Source organism: Leptosomus discolor, chromosome 16 (genome assembly GCF_034619465.1).
Source record: "Leptosomus discolor isolate bLepDis1 chromosome 16, bLepDis1.hap2, whole genome shotgun sequence".
Lineage (NCBI taxonomy): Eukaryota > Metazoa > Chordata > Aves > Leptosomiformes > Leptosomidae > Leptosomus > Leptosomus discolor.
In genome coordinates, this window is record NC_141406.1 from 13,798,007 (window position 1) to 13,817,975 (window position 19,969).

Below are 19,969 nucleotides of genomic sequence, written 5' to 3' on the forward strand. Positions count from 1 at the left end.
GTAATTTTACCAGAGGTCTCCGAAACAGACAGTCATTAACTCTACATTAACCCTGAAATACAGGGACTGGCATTAAACTGCCCGGCAGGCTGACAGCCTGTTACACACACACACAGTCTTGCACTAGGTAATCACAACCAAGTCAACAGTTCTTCAGCACTAAACCCTTACATCTCTTCAGCAATTAACAGAAACCCTTGTCAAAAGAAAACCTTAGAGGAAGAAGGAAGAAAGGACAGGATGAGGTGACGGCAGGAATTCCATTTAAGATGGCAAAAATCACACTGATGCCCACAACATCCTTAAAAGCTGTATTAACTGAAGAGCACAAGCCAACACCACGGATTTAACACGTCTGACCAAAGTGTATCTGCCCAAAAGGCTACACATGCCAACTCCAGGAGAGTTGTTTCCCTCTAGCCGTGACAGTTTACAAGAGTCACATCACCCATCATCAGCACACGCTCCTGCCGGGGTGGAGGTGTCCTGCAAGACAAATCCGATGTCCCCCATTAAGCAAGCAGCGTCAGAGGCAAAGGGAAGGTGGTGGAACTTTTTCAAGCCCAGCCATCCCCAAACAGGATTAATCCTCTCCACACATTCACTGTCACCATCTCCTCCAATTCATACCTACAACCTTTCTTGTCCTCTCCTGCAAAAAGCAACGTAGCTCCTAGTGACCACTGCCAGGGACCACACAGAGCTTCACAACGGGATAAACAGATCAACCTCCCACAAGTAAAAAGACAAGTTTATACCTCGCAGGTTCATCTGGACACTAGTGACACTCCAGCAGCTTTTCTGCCAGCAGAGCTATGCTGGTTAGGGAGTGATAAAGTGGCACGTCAGTGCCAATGCAAGTGCTTCTGTTTATTTTCCTCTGGTGGTGAGGAGGTAGAAGTTAGGCCTGGAGGGTGGAATAAGATATATTGGCAAAAATATGCTGTTGTAGATAAGCTGCATCCGAAGTAGGAGCTCTTAAAAAGAAAGACACCAGTAAGTTACACAGACTTGGGGCACCCTGTGCAAATGTAGCTTTTCTTCTTACCGCTACTTCAGGACAAACCCCCTAGCCCCACCCAGGAGAATTCATTCTCAGTCTGTTGACACATGCTAAAGTTAGTCACAGTCGGAAACCGAATTTCTTCCTACCCTCAGCAACCCAGCAAGGCTGGTGGGCTGCAGCGGGGTGCTGCCCTCCCCACGGCCAGCACCAGGCAGGACATGTACCCTGGCACCCCCATGCTTCCAAGCCCCCAGTGCTGACAGCTACTGCAAGTGCAGTAAATCCCATCTGCTCTCGTGCTGGGAAACCTGACGGACTTCTTGTCTTCTTAGTTTAAACATAGACTAGAGAAAGAGGAATGAAGGTCAGAAGGAAGTTTGAGTGACAAGAACTGCAGGCCCTACCCAAGCACTGAAGTTGTCCTGCTCAGCTACACCTGTAGAGCTGAACCTTTCACCTGTTACACACCAGGGACTATCATACTAAAAAAAAAAGCTGTCTGATACCGATTTGACACATCCCATGTGAAAAATACAGTAACCACGCCTGTTAAAGCAGGCTTGGATGAAAATACAGCTGAATCCACGCAAGGCGCTTTACCACCGGAACAGTTTTGAACAAAATGAAAAACACTCCCCAGGTCTTTGCTACGTAGGCCACAGCATTGTAATTTAGGATCAGATCAAGCCTTACAAGAAATCCCACAAGAATATCCACTTTCTTTCATTAATTTTTGTTTTAAACTATTAAGATATAAAAACATTATCAAAGCCTCCGGTTTCAGAAGAGCTGAAGAATCTCAGAACATCACCAACCAACTTTCCAAATTCACCCAGCAAGAACTAGCACCTCCAGCAGCGATTTCACAGCTGGTACAATGCAGCTGAGACCAATCTGCTCTCCCAACGATTAGTTCTTTTTAAAAAAGCATACAGTAATCACACCAAGACATAGACCCAAATGGAAAAGGCCTGGCGTGGGACAAAGTTTAAGAAAAGGAAGGGAGCTGGGTTATTTTAACCACCAAGTCTGGGAGCCGTGCAGCAAATCGAGCAGCAGCACAGGCCTGCACGTTCACACACTCTGTAGAATTAAGTAAAGGCTTAATAAAGTTACTCATCCAAAACCTGGTTTAGGTTCTCAGACTGACACCTCACCAGGCCTGTGCAGCACATTAACATCTCTCTTAAGGTTTCCACATCAGATCTGCCGTCCCTGGGGAGCACCCAAGTCGCACCACCACCATGATCAGTCCAAACTCTTTTTGGGCCTTGCTTTCTTAGGGCAATTATAAAGCAAAACATAGCAAAGTTAGTAGAAACGAGATGGGTTATGGAGGATAGGCTCAACCCCCGGCCTATGTAGAAATCTGTCTCTAAAAGCAAATTATTAGGCTATTTTAAAGAGCAAGACACCTTGAGTTACGAACAAAACTATGAAGTTTATGTTTAAATTGCATACACATGTTTAATTCTAGTCCTGGTGCATTTTTAATTGCTTAGGCAGTTCTCAGAGAGTAAAATACACAATCTAGAACATATGTTTGGGATTATTTTTCACAGATTACTTCATAAATTTAAAAAGTTTATTCTCCTTCCCCCACAGGAAAAAAAACAAACCAAAACAAACAAACAAAAAAACCAACCCAAACCCCACCAAACCTTCAGAGAATAAGCCCTGGAAGTATTAATAAAAGTTCTCTTTTCATTTCAACACACATCCTTCTCTTTATTCTCCATCCCTCGTCCCTGGGAAAGGAGGTTTTGTCTATAAATCGAACTAAGACAAGGCAGCCAGGCTCAGCACCAGGCTCCCTCCTGAAGTCCTGCAGCCCCCTCAGCTATTTGAGGAATCTTATTAGAAAAAGAAAAATAATAATAATTCTGGAAAGGACAGGGAAACCCCTCAAGAGGAGCAATCCCACGCTCCAAGCGCATTCGCCTCCGAGGCGGCGCGGGGCCCTCGGGGGTGCCGAACTCCCGGTGCCCCCGGGCGCCCACGGCGGCGAGGCCGTGCGCCCCGGGCCGGCCCCCGGCGGGAGGCTCCCGCGCCCCGCTCCGCGTACCCGCCCGCAGCCGCGGCGCCGCCGCCACCGGGCTCAGCCCCACGGCGGGCGGCGCTAACCCGGGCCGGGCCGGGGCCGCTCCCGACCCCACATTGTTCCCCGTCCCCGCTGCCGGCGCGGCGCGGCTCGGCTCGGCGCTGCCCGGCCCGGCCTCCTCCCTCCCCTCCCTTCCTGCTGCAAACTTCGCCGCCCGCCCCGGACCTGCTCCAGCCCCAGCTCGGGCCCCGGCCCCGGCTCGGGCTCCGGCTCCGACTCGTAGTCCTCTTCGTCGGCGCTCGCAGACATGGCCATGGCTCATGGTGGGCCCAGGCGGAGCCGAGCTGACATGGCTGGAGCGGCGCTGCTGGCGGAGCCCCGCTCCCCGCACACACACACACATGCAGGAGGAGGAGGAGGAGGAGGAAGGGGGGCCGTGCATATTCATGCCAGGCAGCCAGGAAGGGGCTGGCCCTGCCGGCACGGCCAATCGCGGCCCGCTTGCACAAAGCCGGCCTGCGGGGACAGCGGGGACAGCGCGGCCGCTCGGCCGGGGCAGCACCGGCCGCCCCGCCGCAGCCGGGACCGGGGTGGGGTAGGGTGGGGTGTGTTTAGGGGGGGCCTTTAACGCCCTACTGGCGATTAGCCCCCTGCTGGTAATTAGCCCCGCGATGTGCCGAGGGGGCCGGCGGGGGCGGGCCGAGGCTCGGCCTGCCTGGGTGTGCCGAGCGGGGCTGGGAGGGGAGGGGATGCGCGGCGCTGGGATGCGCGGCCGCCCGCAGGGTGCACGGCGCTGCACGGGCTGCTGGAGACAAAGGAGACGCGCACAGACAGACAGACACACACACACACACCCCGCCTCGCTACCTGCCGGCTCGCCTCCAGCTGCCGGGGTCGGGACGGGAGGAGGGAACCTCCATCCCTCGGGAGGAGGAAGGCACGGAGCAAACTTCGGGATTTCCAGCGATGCCCCCGCTGCGGCGGCACGAGCGCTGGGATAAGATGGGATGGGATACGAGGTGATCCGGCTTGCAGAGCTGCTCGCATCTGGCCTCACGCTGCACACACACACACACACACACCCCGTGCAGGCAACCCCTTTTTTGCTTGCTCCTCAGGAACCATTTCCAGCCCTACTCTGAACGTCCTGGCCCGCTACTGGGGTTTTGCAATAAAATACCCTCCCTGCAACATGAAATGTTACACATCGGGCCATCTGGGACCTGTTCTGGATCCGAAGGTCACAGTAGGGCCAGCTCCTGAACACGGGACGCTGCCTTTGCCCTTGGGAGCTTGCACCTGAGGGCCAAAACACACAGGCCTGAATCTGAGTGCTAAGAATTACATTTCCCATTGGATTTATAGACCTGCTTTCAGGGGAAATCCCGATTCCATTCAAGTTGTTAGGATTTTGCCTCTGGCTCTACACCCACAACACAGAATTAAACATGAGATTAAATATTTGCATGTGCTGAGCAATCAAGAAGCCATAAAGAAGCACATCTAATGGTCCTTGCATCAGGATTTCTGCTCAGCTAGTTTCAGCTCAGTTCCCTGGTCTGAATTACCACGGGGCCGCGCAAACGCTTTGGGTAGCACAGGAGAGGAGGCAGCAACAAGCAGGAGCTGGCACAGGAGCAAGCATCAAGGCTGCCTTACACCCGCTCGCAGCCCTTGTGACACCATGACGTACAGAAAGCCTGGTTGCTCAAGTTTAAGTAACAAAATAGAGTCAAACTTTAAACACATTTACAGGCGACTGCTGATAAAGCCAAGTGATTCATATAATTATGCCCCTTCCTTATTCTGAATACCTTAAATACCCATTTCTTGTTTGTACTTCTCTCCTCTTGCCAACTCAAACTCAAATTATGGGTATGTGATGGTATTCTCCCAATCCTGCTCATCCACGATGCCAGGAGCGAAGCATTTACTTGCAACACATTACGGGGCTCTCCAGAATGCAATTGGGTACATTCAGCCTGTCTCCTCAGGTTTCTCTCTTCCCCCATTGTGTTCGTACACAACCGGGAGCAGGAGCAGATGAAAGCTGAGGCACGAAAGGCATGTGCCTAAGGCCTTGGCTTTCAGAATCACAAGGTAATATCAGAATCCAATGTTTTCTGGAGGAGAGAGGAAGGGGGGGGATGCATGTCTCATGACATGCCTACAAAGGAGAGCTTTAACCTACGAAGCCAGGATAACTGACACGATTACAGCAGTGTTTGTGGCTCCATTACATAGCTGGCCTCCAGCAGAGGCAGGACAGGTGACATCCGGAAGGAAGATGCCTGGTCCCACACCTGCCCGTGGGCAGACCAAGCCTCCACCAGCCCACACCGATTCCACGCGAGGCTCCGCGTAACCTGGCTCGCGCTTGTTCACCCCTCCAGCCTTTTGGCTCCGTAATCCAGACAGGAGAGAAAAAAAATAACTTGTGACATCCCCCGAGGACAATCCAGCAGTCACACCACGGCGAAATGTCATTCACAGCAAATTAAATCATGACATGGATCATCCTACTCCTCTCATCTGCAACGCATACGAGCGCTCCTGATACTTGCAGTAGCCTATCTGGGCTGCAGCGGGTCACCAAGTGTAACTCACATCAGACCTCACTCCACAGCCAGCCCTGCCACGGGAGAGCGTGTTCCACTCTGCTGCTTACAACGGCAACACAACTGACAAATGAGCTCTAATTACGAGTCCTGCGTTAGGAGTGAAGACACACACGCCAAGAAGATCTCAGAATGATTTCCAAATGCTAGGTAAACATTGCCGAGATGGCACTTAAAAAAAAATTGGATAGGGTATGATACAAAATAGCAAATTTGGAATCAGTAGGGGGAAAACAACGCAATAAAATAAACTTTTCTGATTATAATTGCTCTCAAAAAATCTTCTCTTGTACAAGAGCAGCTAACCATTCAAAGAGATATTTAATACACAGAAAGAACTATTAAGAGAGCATTTTCCAGCTCAATTCTTTCAGCTTGTCTACACTAGAGAACACTAAATTACAACAAACAGTGAGCAACCCTTGTGTGAACAGCGTATATTTGACTCGCCTGGTGCAGTTTACATCAGCTTAGAAAACAAAACAAGCAGCACTGTCTCTAGTCATGCCTGTATTGGCATAACTGTGTCCATACTTCAGCTTTGCGTGATACAATTCAGTAATAAATAACATCCTTAATTAAACTGCTGAATGAGCCTTAGTGGAAACTGCATGAAAACAGACAGTACCTTCTATTCTGAACTGTTGCTTTGATTGCACCTCACCTGAAGTCATATATAAAAGTCTCATCAATATCATAATCTTCTCCACAGAAACCAATTATGTTGTCACAAACTGAGACAATAACCTCAAGCGAAGAATAAACAGCAGGAGCAGATGAGTGCCAAAGAACCAGATTTTATTCTCATGCAAATATCCCCAAGTAGTGAAACCAAGATGGGGGGAGGAAGACTACAACCCCTGCACTGTGTTCACTTGCTCCTGAGCACCTCTTGTACCAACAGATTTCAGCCACTGCTACCAGTGCTAAACAGGACCCGTGTCTTCATATTAGACAACAGAGCTTATGATTCTCAATATGAGGGGAAATAAAGTTTTTAATGTGGCACAAACACACCTTTGATTTAACCTTCCCTTGAAACTCGTTATGCATCTTTACAGAATATTATATTTAGCTGGTATCAGAAAAAAATATTTACATGGAAACTATTGGAAAAACAACTTCAAATCCGTTTATATGCAAGTCCTTGAAAAAAGATCTTGTGATTCGAGCTGCTGCTCCTTTCTGCAGGCCAGGACATATGTTTTTGGAAAGGAAACCCACCGAGATGTTTATGAATCACGATTATTGACCTGTATCAGAATAAGAAATTACCCAACAGCTTTCTAAGGTTCATTGTTTTGTTGTAAGTGTTCATTCACATGAAATATGACCTTAACTATTGGGCCTGGGCAAATTTCATGACACTTTTCTCAAGAGTTCTAGCCAGTATTTCAGTCATATTCTCAACACTAGCAGTGACATTCTGACAACCTAAACATCCACCTAGTATCATGATCTTACTACTTCCTGCTATTTTACCTGAACAATGACATGAGTAGTCATCAGATGCACTGAGTGTCCATCAAAATCTCTTTAATGAACAGTCTGATTGATCAACCTTAGATCAAATAAAGTAACCCGAGATGAAATAATATATTGATCACTCCCTCCACCTAATGCCTACTGCTCGCACTTTCCCCAACCAGTACCCAACACAGGAGAAGCAAAGGCAGCAAGGGTTGCACAACAGCCTCTTGAAGGACGACAGCCATGGACTATTACAGTGCCGTAGAGGAGCAGCACCCAAAACAGCAAGAGCCCAGACAGAACATGCTGACAGTAACTTGCTCACTCCCTCTCTCTCATGAGCCTTAAAAACAAAACACACCCCGCAAAAAACCCCAACACCCTGTCATCTTAAAAATATAATAAATAAGATTGCAGAGTAGTGAAACATCAAGTCCATCTACCACACAAGACCGGCTCCACATGAAGAGCCATGGCACGATTGGGACTATCCACTGGGAAATGAGGTAAATCCTGCCATGCTTCCGTCTTCCACGGATCCTTATGCCATAGAGTGCTTCCACAGCACAGTTTGTGTCTCCAACAGCCACGCTCTGTCAACAAATGCAAAAACTAGTGAAATAGGCCTCTAAGAAGGTAAGAACTGACTGACACGCTGTGAAGGAACATGCAAATAGACGTGGCTGCTAGCTAAAAGAGTGGATTAACCAGAATAGGTAACCTGCTTTCCTGTAAGTGGCTCAGCGCCCTCTGACACACAGCACGGAACGCTGTAAGACAGTCAGTTTTGTGCAACGTGTGGCCAGCAGCTTTAAAATCTAGAGACTAAACCCAACATTTAGAAGCAAACAAGTGGAAAGCAAAGGAAAAGCTGAAGTACAGTTTGCCTCATGAGAGCTTGGGTGCTCTGCTGTCACCTACAAACCTGACTTGGATTTATAGGGAAACATCGAGGACATAAACAACCAAACCACGCCAGTCTCAAAGCTGCTTTGCTTTTATCAGAATTCATCCATATCTTTTGTTGTATTTGCTAATTTTCAAAAAGGAGAGCCCTTCTGTACCTCTTCTATCTGGTCTCCTAGTGCCTGCAGGGAAGTCACGAAGTTGAAACAAGACCTCATTTATATTCTCAGCAGACTTTAATTTCAGTGTGCTATAGAACTAAAAGGAAGCCATCTTCTCAGGGACAGAACATACAATTCAATTTTGTTCTGAAAAGTGCATGCAGGATTAATGTCCATAATTGCACAGCACGTACCGTGGAATGACAAACGCCTTCCCCATTGCTCTGCCAATGTGCTTCGATCCAGAAACAAAACTATTAAAGCTCAGATACGTAACTCAAAGCTTGAATGGTTTTAATGTTGGGGTGGGGGAGAGCACAAGGATGCTGGAACACTTAAACCAGGTTCAAACCGTAGCTTTTGGTTTGGTTTTGTTGGCCAACAGAGTAATGAACATAGGCAAGCTGCCGGTGATAAAATTTGAGACCTGTCAACTCATTTCACACACACTATCTAAGAAAAAGGTCTTAAGACTAAAGTAGTTTTCATCAGCACTTTTACTGTCATGAAATACAGAGAAAGCTGCTATCTTGAAAAATGGCAGTCAAGACATAGTTGGGAAAAATTCACGCTACTGCATATTCACGCCTATGATAGAAGAATGACAATGGGGAAGAACACATAAATCTTCTCATATGATACTTGGAGCACAACAGTTTGAAAATAGAGATGTCTGCTCATTTTTTCCAATCTCTTCAAATTTCTACTCAGAGTCAAAATGGCTCTAATTTACCTGTTTGATGTATTAATCACATAAAGCCATTGGTCAGATTTCAAAGCAAGTGGCTGAGAGTTGATAAGAAGGGAAAATATTAAGTCAAAGATGGAAGATTAAGAAGGTGCTCATTCAAGTCCTTGCTATTTATAATTACTCCCTGAAGGGACACAATATTTCAAGTACAGCCTCTTGAGGTGAGAAATAATCTGTCAAGTCACCAGGCAAAGCTTTTAGAAAAATACTGAGGCAATAAGCAGTGAAGCTCTTTGGGCACGTTATGTATGATACACACACACCAAACCCTGAAAACTCCTCTGGCCTGCATGGAGTTACCACAGAAATGAATTTGCCTTGAGGACTGATGTTTGTAAGAGACTGAAGCAGTGCTCAGAAAAGTAAACAAGTCAGGCAAGGAGCTGCCTTCCTCAGCAGCGCTGCCCCAGGAAACTAGATGCTTGACAGAAACTCCCAGTAGCTTCAGCAGCTCTTACTCCTTTGCACAGTACCTAAAGAAGTCTTCAGTTCTGGTGTATCAGGTTTTTTTCCTGCTCCCAAGTGTAGTTAGCAGGGAAAGAGCTTAGTTTTGTACGCATACAGCTACTGTGGGAAGTCCCCTAAAAAAAATAAATCCCCCAAACTTCAACTATGTGCTTTTGTTTCTTAATAGATTTGTCAGGAGCCGTAACTGGGGTATCTTTCTGAATAAATTTCAGCTCCCTCCTACCACATGGCATCTACTATCCTACAGTGTAAAAGAACAGAAATTATTCAAAATTATTTAAATCACTGATTCCAATCACAATTTAAATCAGTAAAGAGAAAAACAAATTTCAATTGATTTTAATCCTCATCTTCTTTTGTACTTAAGTTATTTCCTGGAAGAGAAACTAATTACTAGCATCTGATAGCTACCAAGAAATGTCTGATTTGCAGTAGATTACAATCTTCATAATCAGGATTTTTATCAACAAGAAGGATTCACAATACACACATATTTGTATATGCAAATCTTGCAGACTATTGGCATTTAAAATTGTTGTTGACACCAAGCAGAGTTCAGGCAGTGATGTGTGAGATCATTTCAAACACCTTTAAGCTGGTGCCTGGCAAGGCCGAAATGTGACAGTTTAAATCCCCTTTTTGCTCCTGCACCACTTGGAATGACTGATGTAAAACTTATTTCAATCACACAGAAAAAGGGATTGTACAACAATTTATACAAAATCTTTTTGTAGTCTTTCTACCTTTTTTTTTCTCCCCTTCCCAGATTTTTTCCAACACTAAAAGGACTCAATTTTTACTTTAATTCTTAAGTGCTTGTTTTCAGTTGTCAGTATTTGCTTTCTAATACATTTGTATTCCCACACGAAGTATCCTGAATAGATCTCCAAGGACTGGTCTGTCTTATGGAATTTGGCAGAGTTTTCCCACTGCTACTACGAGGAATGTTGCCTTCCTGGTGGGAGCCCCCGGGCAGGCTCCTGGAACTGATGCTGTTTTGATGTTGTGCCATTTATACGTGCTCAGATCTGTTTCAGGCACCACTCTGGTTAAAACACTAATTGCTGTAACTAGTACCTCACTGCTCTTGCTTCTATGGGTGGAGCTGGCCTAGCGATAGCTATGGCTGGAATTCTTAGTAAGCAAGCAAGTAAAAACTGGAAGTATTTATTCAAAGGTTTTCAGGAATGTTCTTTGTCCACCTAGCACCTCTTCCCCTGAATTTAAAGAAAAACTGATGCAAAACAATGCTCAGCACTTGCGAAAAATCACATTGGTTTCAAGTTAAAGTTTATCAAAACACTTGAATTTATGCTTTTAGCTCCTAATTTCTGAATACAATCAAATTTGTTGTGCCCACCGATTCTTAGTACATTTACTTACTATTTCTTAAGTTTGATCTAACACATAATGGTGCATCTATGCTCATAAAATTTGAGCCATACACAAAGGAGGTCCGTTATTAAAAAATGGTAGATCATCTTCCCTTCTCAGCATTTTTAATGTGAAACACCATGAAAAGGGAAAAAGGCTCCTTTTCGGAAAAAGGCAACAGACACATGAATATGCCCAAGGATCTTTATGTGCTCCAGAGCTAGAGATGGTGACTAACACCACTGCCTTTTATTATTTAAAATAAAAGTTATTTCTAAGAATCTAACACCCTTTTCACCACAGTCATCAACTGTTTTTCTTGTGTGCTGTTTAGTTCAAACTACGACCAATGATCAGAAATCTTATTTCCAGCCTAAATCTATTTATGGAATGTTTATACTCAGTTGTTCTCACGCCAACACTGTCCATTAGCTTAAATAACTCTCGTCCTCCCCTGGCGCTTATACTCCCTGAAGTGCTTGCACAACCGTCATCTCTCCCTTCGACTTTGTTGTGCCATGCTGAACAAGTCAAGTTCTTCTAGTCTCCACTCTTAAATATCACAGCACTCCACTCCACATGTGGTGGTGGAGTCCCATATCCACCCTCACCTCAAAACTACCTATAGTGGAACTAGAATAGAGTGAGAAAAACGACCAAACATGTGGTATGGTTTGTGTACCAGAAAAGATTGAACTTACTAGTGTTTTTCAGCTTGAGAGTAGGGGGAAAAAAAAACAAAAAACTAAACAAAACCAAAAAACCAACCAACCAAAAAAAGACCCACACAACAAAAAAACTGAGCAGCAGTTACAGGGACATAAAACCCCCCCTCATTGACAGCACAGATAAGGTAAACAGAGACCTCGTTCATATTTCTCAAAATGCATGAAGCAGAGGGCATGAAGTGTATTTATGATATCAAGGGATGGATCTGAAACAGCATAAGGAAGCACTTATCTGCACAGAGCTTGGGGGACACTGCCACAGGATGCTATGGAGATCAAAAAGATCAGCAGGTTCCACAAATTATTAGGTAAATTCAGAGAGGAAAAAAAATTCTACCAGGGGACACTACACACAAAAGATGCAGATACAATCTTCTAGCTTAACTGGGATGATAAGCAAAGGGAAGATCTGCTTTGTTCTTACAACTCTTAATAGCTGTGACTGGCCACCATCCGAAAGAGGACACGGGGCTACAAGGACTGTCTGGTGTGATGGAGTATGACTAGCTCAGCCTTTCCTCAATCATGCTAATCAGCCTTTTGCTCTGCCTCCTGAAGGTTAGCTCTTCCAAGTTAATCCTTCTTTTTCAGCTACTCGGATGTATCTGTAGAATTTTGCAAAAAGTAGCAGTAAAATAATGGGGTAAAAAATAAACTGCTGTAAGACAGAACTCACTAATCGTTGGAATCAAATGTTGCCCATGGTAACAGCAAAGTAGAGTCAAAAACCCAGAAGGTCCCTTTCAACCCTGTGCCCACCCCACCACCCCCCAAAAAAACAACAGCAGAAAAAGCAGCCTGAGAGATGTCTTCCTTTTTCTTTTTTTTTTTCCACGATCACTTTTTCTTCCTGGTTCTCATGCACTGATACATAGCTATGAAGATTATTTGCATTGCCAATTGCAGGGAAGGTTGGTTTTTGCTAGAAAAAAACATAATCCAATTGAAATTTCAGTTTGTGGCCTTTACTAATTAATAGTACTCCTCTAAATAAGAACATTACTGTTTCCTTATTATACTTCTCAAGTATCTTCTCTTAAAATTGACAGGTTAAAATTACATGGAAAAAAAGCTTATGAAAGGGCATCAGAAAACCAGCCCATATTGCAGCATCGTTAACCAGCTACTCAAAGTTACAACTTCATCTCCTGCTCACAGCCAGACCTACATATATTTGGACACTTGCTATCATTACAAATGCAGTGGCTTTAGGTTTGTGCCAGGTAAGAGAGATGAGAATCTGGCTCACAGTCTGCATTTCTAACTCTTCACAGAACAAGAGAGTCCAAACATATTTTAGTTCTCTATAGCTGCTCTTCATAGACAACTAAAGATCTTTATCACTATAAAAACAGAAGGCACTGCCACAGAGTGTAATTACATGCTACTATAGTTGACTGTTGTCTTCCAGAAATAGGAAATGGTTTGAAAAATGCATGGTTTCTGCTTGGGCCATACTCTGAGTTCCTTAAATAAAGTGCTACCTCTAATCCCTGTGCAGATAAAAGGGGAACTCTGGTATTGTAGGGCTGAGCAAATCTTGAGAGTGGGCTTCAAGATTTGGCTTGACAGTAGTCAGCTTTCTGCATCAGTGATTAGCAATGTGTCGCCACAGTGGAAAATCAGGTTTAGGCCCTGCCGTCTTTTCACACCACCCAGAAGTTCATGTCCCAGGGACGGGGGAGGAGTTAGTTTGTTAGGTTTATTTCTCACTCCTCTTTAGCCACTTAAGAACCCAAAATTTCCAGGCAGCATACCCTATGGAGCTCTTCCTTTTGGACAACAGACTATCACTGCAAAAAACCCCACAGAATACATTCAGCACCCCACCGAGCGAGGACAACTTATTGTTGCACAACCCCCCAGCAAAGGAACGGGATGGGGCTCACATATCCACAGCTGCATCCGTGCTCGGAAGCAAGCTGGGAAAAATGTGCTGTCCAGTCTGAAGGTAGGTGAACTGTCAGTCAGCCATCAGGACAAGGAGGTTTTAAATATCCACTCAGTCCCACAGTTCTGTTTCCTTGAAGAGGCCTAAATTAGGATCATTCTACACATCCTGGGATCTCTGGCAATGCCAAACAGTTTGGTAAATGAATCGTTATCAGACAGAGACTTCTTTTGAAACTGGACTGTTTTCTCTTACTCTACAGCTAAAAGAAAAAGGCAGGTTCTTGCTTCTTCTGAAAGAGCATTTGCAAAAAAAAAAAAAAAAAAAAAAAAAAGGCAAGAAGGTGCCTACTGGAATGTAATTATTGTCCTAAGTAATTATCAATAAATTAGGAAAAGTTCAAAAGACTCAAAAAAGCTTCATGAAAAGCAGTAAATATGATCTGGAAGAGGTGCCTATGCATCACACACCATTTCTCTATCACCATAAAATAATAATGGTTCATGCATTTTACTATGAAACTTTCTGCTGAAGATGTTAGAGATCTTTATAAACATTAATTTCACCTCACAACCTCCCAGGACAGGAAGCACTATCTCCATACAGAAAAGCTCAGGGAGCAGAAATGTGCCATTCACCTCATGCAACACAAGGAGGCTGCAGCAGAGCTGGAACAGAACGCAGACCCTTGCCTCCCATTTTGTACACTAACCACACATCATCAAATGTCACCCATTTATTTTATCTCCTCACAAAAACATTTCTGATCATTACTTCTGTTTCTTTTCTCAGTGAGTAATTCTTTTTGACAGCAAACTGCAGCATAACTGACAGCCCCAAATGCCTTTAGAAAAGGTAGACGGAGCGATGCAGCACAACAGGGCCACAACGTATGGGTGGGTCTTCCACGTGCCGAGTTAAATGTCTTGCCCATTGCACCTTATTCACTGTGAACTGTGAGTTAAGGTGAGTGAACCTGTTTCTTCCCTAAACCCCAGAATTTCAGAGTCTACAAGCAACTGTTTCGCAGTACAGAGCTGTGCACACTGTTGGCACGTCACACTGACAACACATAAAGGGAACTGTGACTCAGTTTTAAAGGGAAATATTATTTACTGCATTGAAAATCATTCAGATTATTAAAGGCATATTCTTTCAAAAGCAAGTGAACATAACTAAGCCTGCCCCTCCACATCTTGGGTTATTGACATATTTTAAGCCATTCCCTGTTCCTACTCCAGAGATCTTTTACTTCAGTAAGAGTTCTCTCCTGCTGCTCTATGCTTTTCCCACTCCATCCTTTTTCAGTACTTGCCTCTCTCCTCATCCTGCTCTCGCGCCATTTCTAGTCTCTTCCCCTCCTTTCTTTACAGTCATTTCCATTTTCTTTGAAATGTTTTGGCATTTAATGCTGGCTTTATTCTTCCTTCTCCATCTGCTGCTCTTGTCTTTCTAAATATCTTCTGGAGCCTTCTCTTGGGAGAAAGCAAGAGCCACGTTTTCCACTTATGGCCTCCTCTTTCTGGATTTGAGTTCCCTTCTTTTTCTTTATGGAAATTAGACAATCCTCCTCTCCCTGGAAGTTGATATAGCAGCTACAATGTCTTCTTCCCAGCCCCACAATAGCTGGTACCATAACGTATCATATCTGCCACTCCCTTTAAATACTAGTAGCTCAGGAAAAGCACTGTTAAGTATTTGGCATTTCTCCTATATACTATAAGAGCAATTTTACAGAAAGCAAAATTACTGGTAGGTTTTACTCTCCTGCCTTGTGCTCAACATTTGTGGAATCTTCTGGCCATGGAGACCTGCTCCACCAGCTACAAACCAACTTTAAAGGGAGTCTCCCCCTCCCCAAGGGTTTTCTTCTCTGTAAAATCTTCTATTTTATTATCAGGGCTTAGAGGAAACAAAGGAGAAATAACCAAGCTTAACTACTGACATTGCCTTTATACAAATCTCCCCTGTATTTTCTTTCCAACATATTTTAATTTGGGACTCAAAGGCTCAACTTTAAGACGTGTCTTCCTAGCCTGTTCACTTGGCCTTTGTTCCCAGACAAGGGAAATAGCTGTAAGATGTAAGACGACATGGACATTTGCCAATTAGAAGCGCAACAACAACCTGCTTTTGGGAAACACGCAGGCATATCTGCATGTGTACCTTTTAACTAAAACATAAGACAAAACCCAAAGTGATCACGGGTCAAGCAAAGCAAATATGAAGAGAACACTGAAAGGATTTCTTCTGTTACAAGTTTTCATTTCCAAACTTCAATCTAAAGCCTGACTTTCTGTGAAAGTGTTCCTCATATTTGTTATTAGCCAATGTGTTTAAATGTTTGTTATTGTACCTTAGCACTGGGAATGATGCCTTCTAAAAGTTTTTGCTTTCAGAAAGGCTAAAGGAAAATGAACGCCAGAAAGTTAAAAAAAAAAAAAACAACCTTGCAGCCAGCAAGATGGATTTCACAAAGACAGGTAAGCTTTGCCACAAAAAAACCCCATACCTTTTACAGTTACAATTATGTTGCCAATGAACAGAAATGAAATATAAGAAATGAACCATTTATCAAAGATTCCAAAATAAAGCAAATAGGAACATAGCAAATGTGAAAGCTTATAAAAAGCCTCAAAACACTAAGAACCTCACTTCTACCACAAGCTCAAAAGATACAGCACAAGAGTCAGTTGTTTCTTACTTTTGTTTTCTACGTTTCACACACCAGCTTTCCTGTGGTCAGAGATTTCGCATTACTCAGTGCCTAGAGTATACTTGACTGATGAATGAACAGCAGCTGTCAAAGCAGTGGAGAATCCAACACCTATTCCTCTCAAGGTTTTCCACTGTTGTTTTTAAACAAACGAATGTTTTAAACACAAAGCATATTCCCATGGATTTATTACCAGCTAAAAGGGAAATATGTTCTTAACAAGATATAACTTATCTGAAATGTGCTCAGCTAAAATCCCCCAAAAAAACCAAGACGGAACATGATATGCTCACTCTGCCCCACTCCCCTCTGGCAGTTTGATGTTTATGGTCTCCTACCTCCCATTCGAAAACAGCAAATTCTTGTGGGTACAAGTGATTGTACACAAAGCCATGACAAGTACATCAGCACAAAAAAGCGAGAACAGGGAAAATAATTCACTCAATTATTTGAAAGTTATTTACAATGATAACAACAACAACACAACAGATTTTCAGATAGAAGGCTGATTTAAGCTGACCGACCCTTTCAGCATTTCTAAAGAAATTATGTATTATAAAACTAACTCAGTGAAAAATGAACGTAAAAATAGAAGCAATGAGGCATCTTCTAAATAAGCTTTTGCAGCATGCTGAATAGCTGGAGTGTGGTAAACACACCACTGTTATAAATAACATCCAGCCTTTTGACATTGTTCTTTAGTTAATTATTTCAAACTCTTCATAAGCATTAATAAAGCAAGCCTTGTGGTTCTCCTGCAAAGTGAAGAGAATCACTCCCATATTTAGCAGGAAAAATGAAGATAAAGGGACAGACAACAACCCTCCAAAGTTACAGTCACACACTTGTATGGAGAATTCAGGAGGTCTCATAGCGTAAGAGAAAGATCCAGAGGAAAGTGCTCACCAAGTGACCAGTTTACATATAATTTAATTTTACACAAAATGTTGCATCAACATTTTTAGGTTTAACCATAGTAAATGACCAAGACATATCAAAGTTTTATACTGATAAGCCCCAAACAAATTCTTTTTAAACGGAAACTCTTAACAATTCCTGCCTGCTGAGGCACTTTTATGTTCTGCTTCAACACCTAATCATAAACCCGTTAAAAATAACGTTTCTTGTTCAAAATGCTAGCAGCTGCTGAAGTATCGAAGCCCTTTGTCAGATTATAGATAAATAAACACCAAGATCTAGCACAATAATGATCAGTAAGTAATTGTGTCTCATTACCTTTGCGGTCTTCTTGGGCCAGCTGACCACAGGGACACCCGAAATGGCAAGATTTTGGTCATCATCAGCATGTTCCTTCAGGATGTTCTGTTGCAAATGAAAAGGCCTTTATTAACCAGAGAAATATTTCTCCAACGGAAGAGTGCAGAGACTTACAGAAGACTATACTCCACTCTGATGAAAGACGCTGACAAGATCTCTGCTGACTCGTTACATCTCTGCAAGTTACTTTTGCTTCCAAACTTCCTATTCACACTGAAACTCTCGCACCTGTCATTAAGAACCAAGATGCGAAGTTTCTTGCAAAACAGACAGTAAAATCAGCCATGAATCACCTCAAATATTACAGACTTCTTTAAAATCGGTTTGTCCAAAAGACTGGTGTTTTTCCACTGGTATCAGGCAAATACCAGCATCATCTCTCCCGTTATACTCCAGCTCACTAAATCCCAAATGACCCCACCAGTCACCACAACCAACACCTTCTCCCTAATCAAGTCTACAAAAGACCCGAGAAGCATCTAGGCTCTGCCACCACGATTTCTGCAGTCACAGGGCATCAAGTGTGTAGTTTAGAGCAATCCTCGGATGCCTGAACATTCGGGTAAGTCAAGATACAGAAGTGTGCGCTGTAACTTTTAATCTTTTTGCTCATGGCAATTCAGGAGCACCGTCGTTTCCACTGGCCTGCCTTCCACACTGACGGGCAGGGCAGAGGTGTTGCAATCTAGTTCACTTTATGTGATCAGGTGAGGCATTTGGGCTGCTGAGTACTCACTAGGAAAGGCTCTGACTCTGGACAGTACAGTATTAAGGAAAAAAGACAGGTCTCCGCTCCTTCCCACCCCCACCAAATCCTTTTGCTTTGATGCACTGTCCTAGAAATTTCATGAGTGGGCTGCACTGGCTTACACAGCTTCTACTGCTGTGAATCATTCCCGTGACCATGTAACTCAACACAGAGGTGGGGAAGAACTCTTCCTAAGCATGATCAATTGTGCAGCTGGGAATAGTCCACACTCGCTTCCCATGACTCTACGTACTTACTAACCTAGCTACAGAGCTCTTCATTGGGAGTTCGGGTAGCTGTAGAAGACAACGAATGAAAACAAAAAATGAGTTGGAAGGAGGATTCTGCTGCGCTGCTGAAAACTGAAGCCCAAGTAAGCACCAACAGGTTAAAGGGGAAAAAAACGCTCCAATAAAACAAAGAAGAACTGCAGGTTGGAAATGACCTTGTAATAGAATTTACGAGATAACCCCAGACAACGAAGTTCAACAGTGTTGCTCCCAAGTATACTGACTTCTTCAAAAAAGCTTAACAATAGGCAGCAGTCCATTAGTCCCCAGTGCAGAGCTTTAATAATTAGAAATTTCACACACTATACAAGAAGAGCTTAAAATACAGTAATTGTTTTAATAGGAAGCGCACTTGGAATTCATCTGTAATCATCCAACTAAAGCCTGGCGTATGATGGCGTGTTCCAGGCCCCAAGAGCCTGAGCAGGCAGACGAGAATCTCAACTAGGGTTTGGATGAGTGTCCCTAGGGCTGGCCTTCTCTCCCTGGAGCTTAGGCAACCTGCTGGATTCAGCCCAGTTCCCTAGTCTGTGCTTAAATGAGATGTTTTACTAATAGATACTACAGCACCAGCACAGTGCCGCTGCTTCTTCAGAAACAATCATACCAGTAAGGCTGCTCTTGACACTGGTTACTCCGAAAGCAGCGCCAATGACCGAAACAAGCAATACCAGTACAAGCTCAGTTTTGTCAGCCCGGCACTGTGTCTGTGCTCAGGAGCTTGCACAGGCACAGCCTGGCTGGTGAGGAGTAAAACGCAGCTTGCCCCAACTTGACTGTGATGGAGAGTCTGAAGCGCACCTCCAGCCACGCACTCTTTGAGCAAAACGGCTACAACTTTTACATACGGCCTAGTCCTCGGTAAAGTAACTCTTGGCTGAGCTGAGGTTAAGTGAGCACATCTTTTCTCACGTTCCTTTTTATTTTGAGAGAGCAATCACTGCATTAACTGCATTTGTCACATACTGAAAGTTAGTTTTCAGTCCTAAAAATGGAGAAGTCTTTTGTGTTCTCATAGCAAAGCCAAAATTCTCCAGAACAAGGCAGCAGCTTGAGAGCCATATAAACAAAGGGCAAATTAATCCCTCTTTACTTTGCTACTCTTAGATTTGAAAGCTTGTAAGACATAAAACCTTAACATTTCTACTAATGACTGTCAGAGACTCCGAGTTCAACAGAAAGCAGAGCATATTCCAAGAACTTGGCAAGATAATGAGGGTTTCTTGTTATCATATGTATCACGTGAAAATATTATCCAAGAAGAAATGTAAAACTATGGCAGTTTATCATCTCAGCCAGATGAAAACAATGGATGTCTGAGCAGCAGAACCATAACCAAGCCACAGCTGCACTGACTGTAGTGTCGGCGCACAACAGGCTGGAGGAGGCAGACTTTTGTTCACCTGCTTAAAAAAACAAAGAAAAAAATAAGATAAAGAAAAGCCACGGAGCTGCAGTTAGACAAACAACGTGATGCTCATCCAGCACAAGGCTGCCCGATTCACTACACTTGAAGGCTGTGG

The 19,969-nt window shown here is 43.9% G+C and overlaps 1 protein-coding gene across 4 annotated transcripts in view; it reads right to left on the reverse strand.

Moving 5' to 3' along the window:
* KDM2B (lysine demethylase 2B) overlaps positions 1–19,969 on the reverse strand; it is a 119,078-nt gene that overhangs the window by 23,426 nt on the left and 75,683 nt on the right. For all 4 annotated transcript variants that reach the window (XM_086474396.1, XM_086474399.1, XM_086474400.1 and 1 more), the window contains exon 12: positions 17,367–17,453. In XM_086474396.1, coding sequence (XP_086330522.1) covers positions 17,367–17,453 — 87 coding nt within the window. The remainder of the gene's footprint in view (positions 1–17,366; positions 17,454–19,969) is intronic.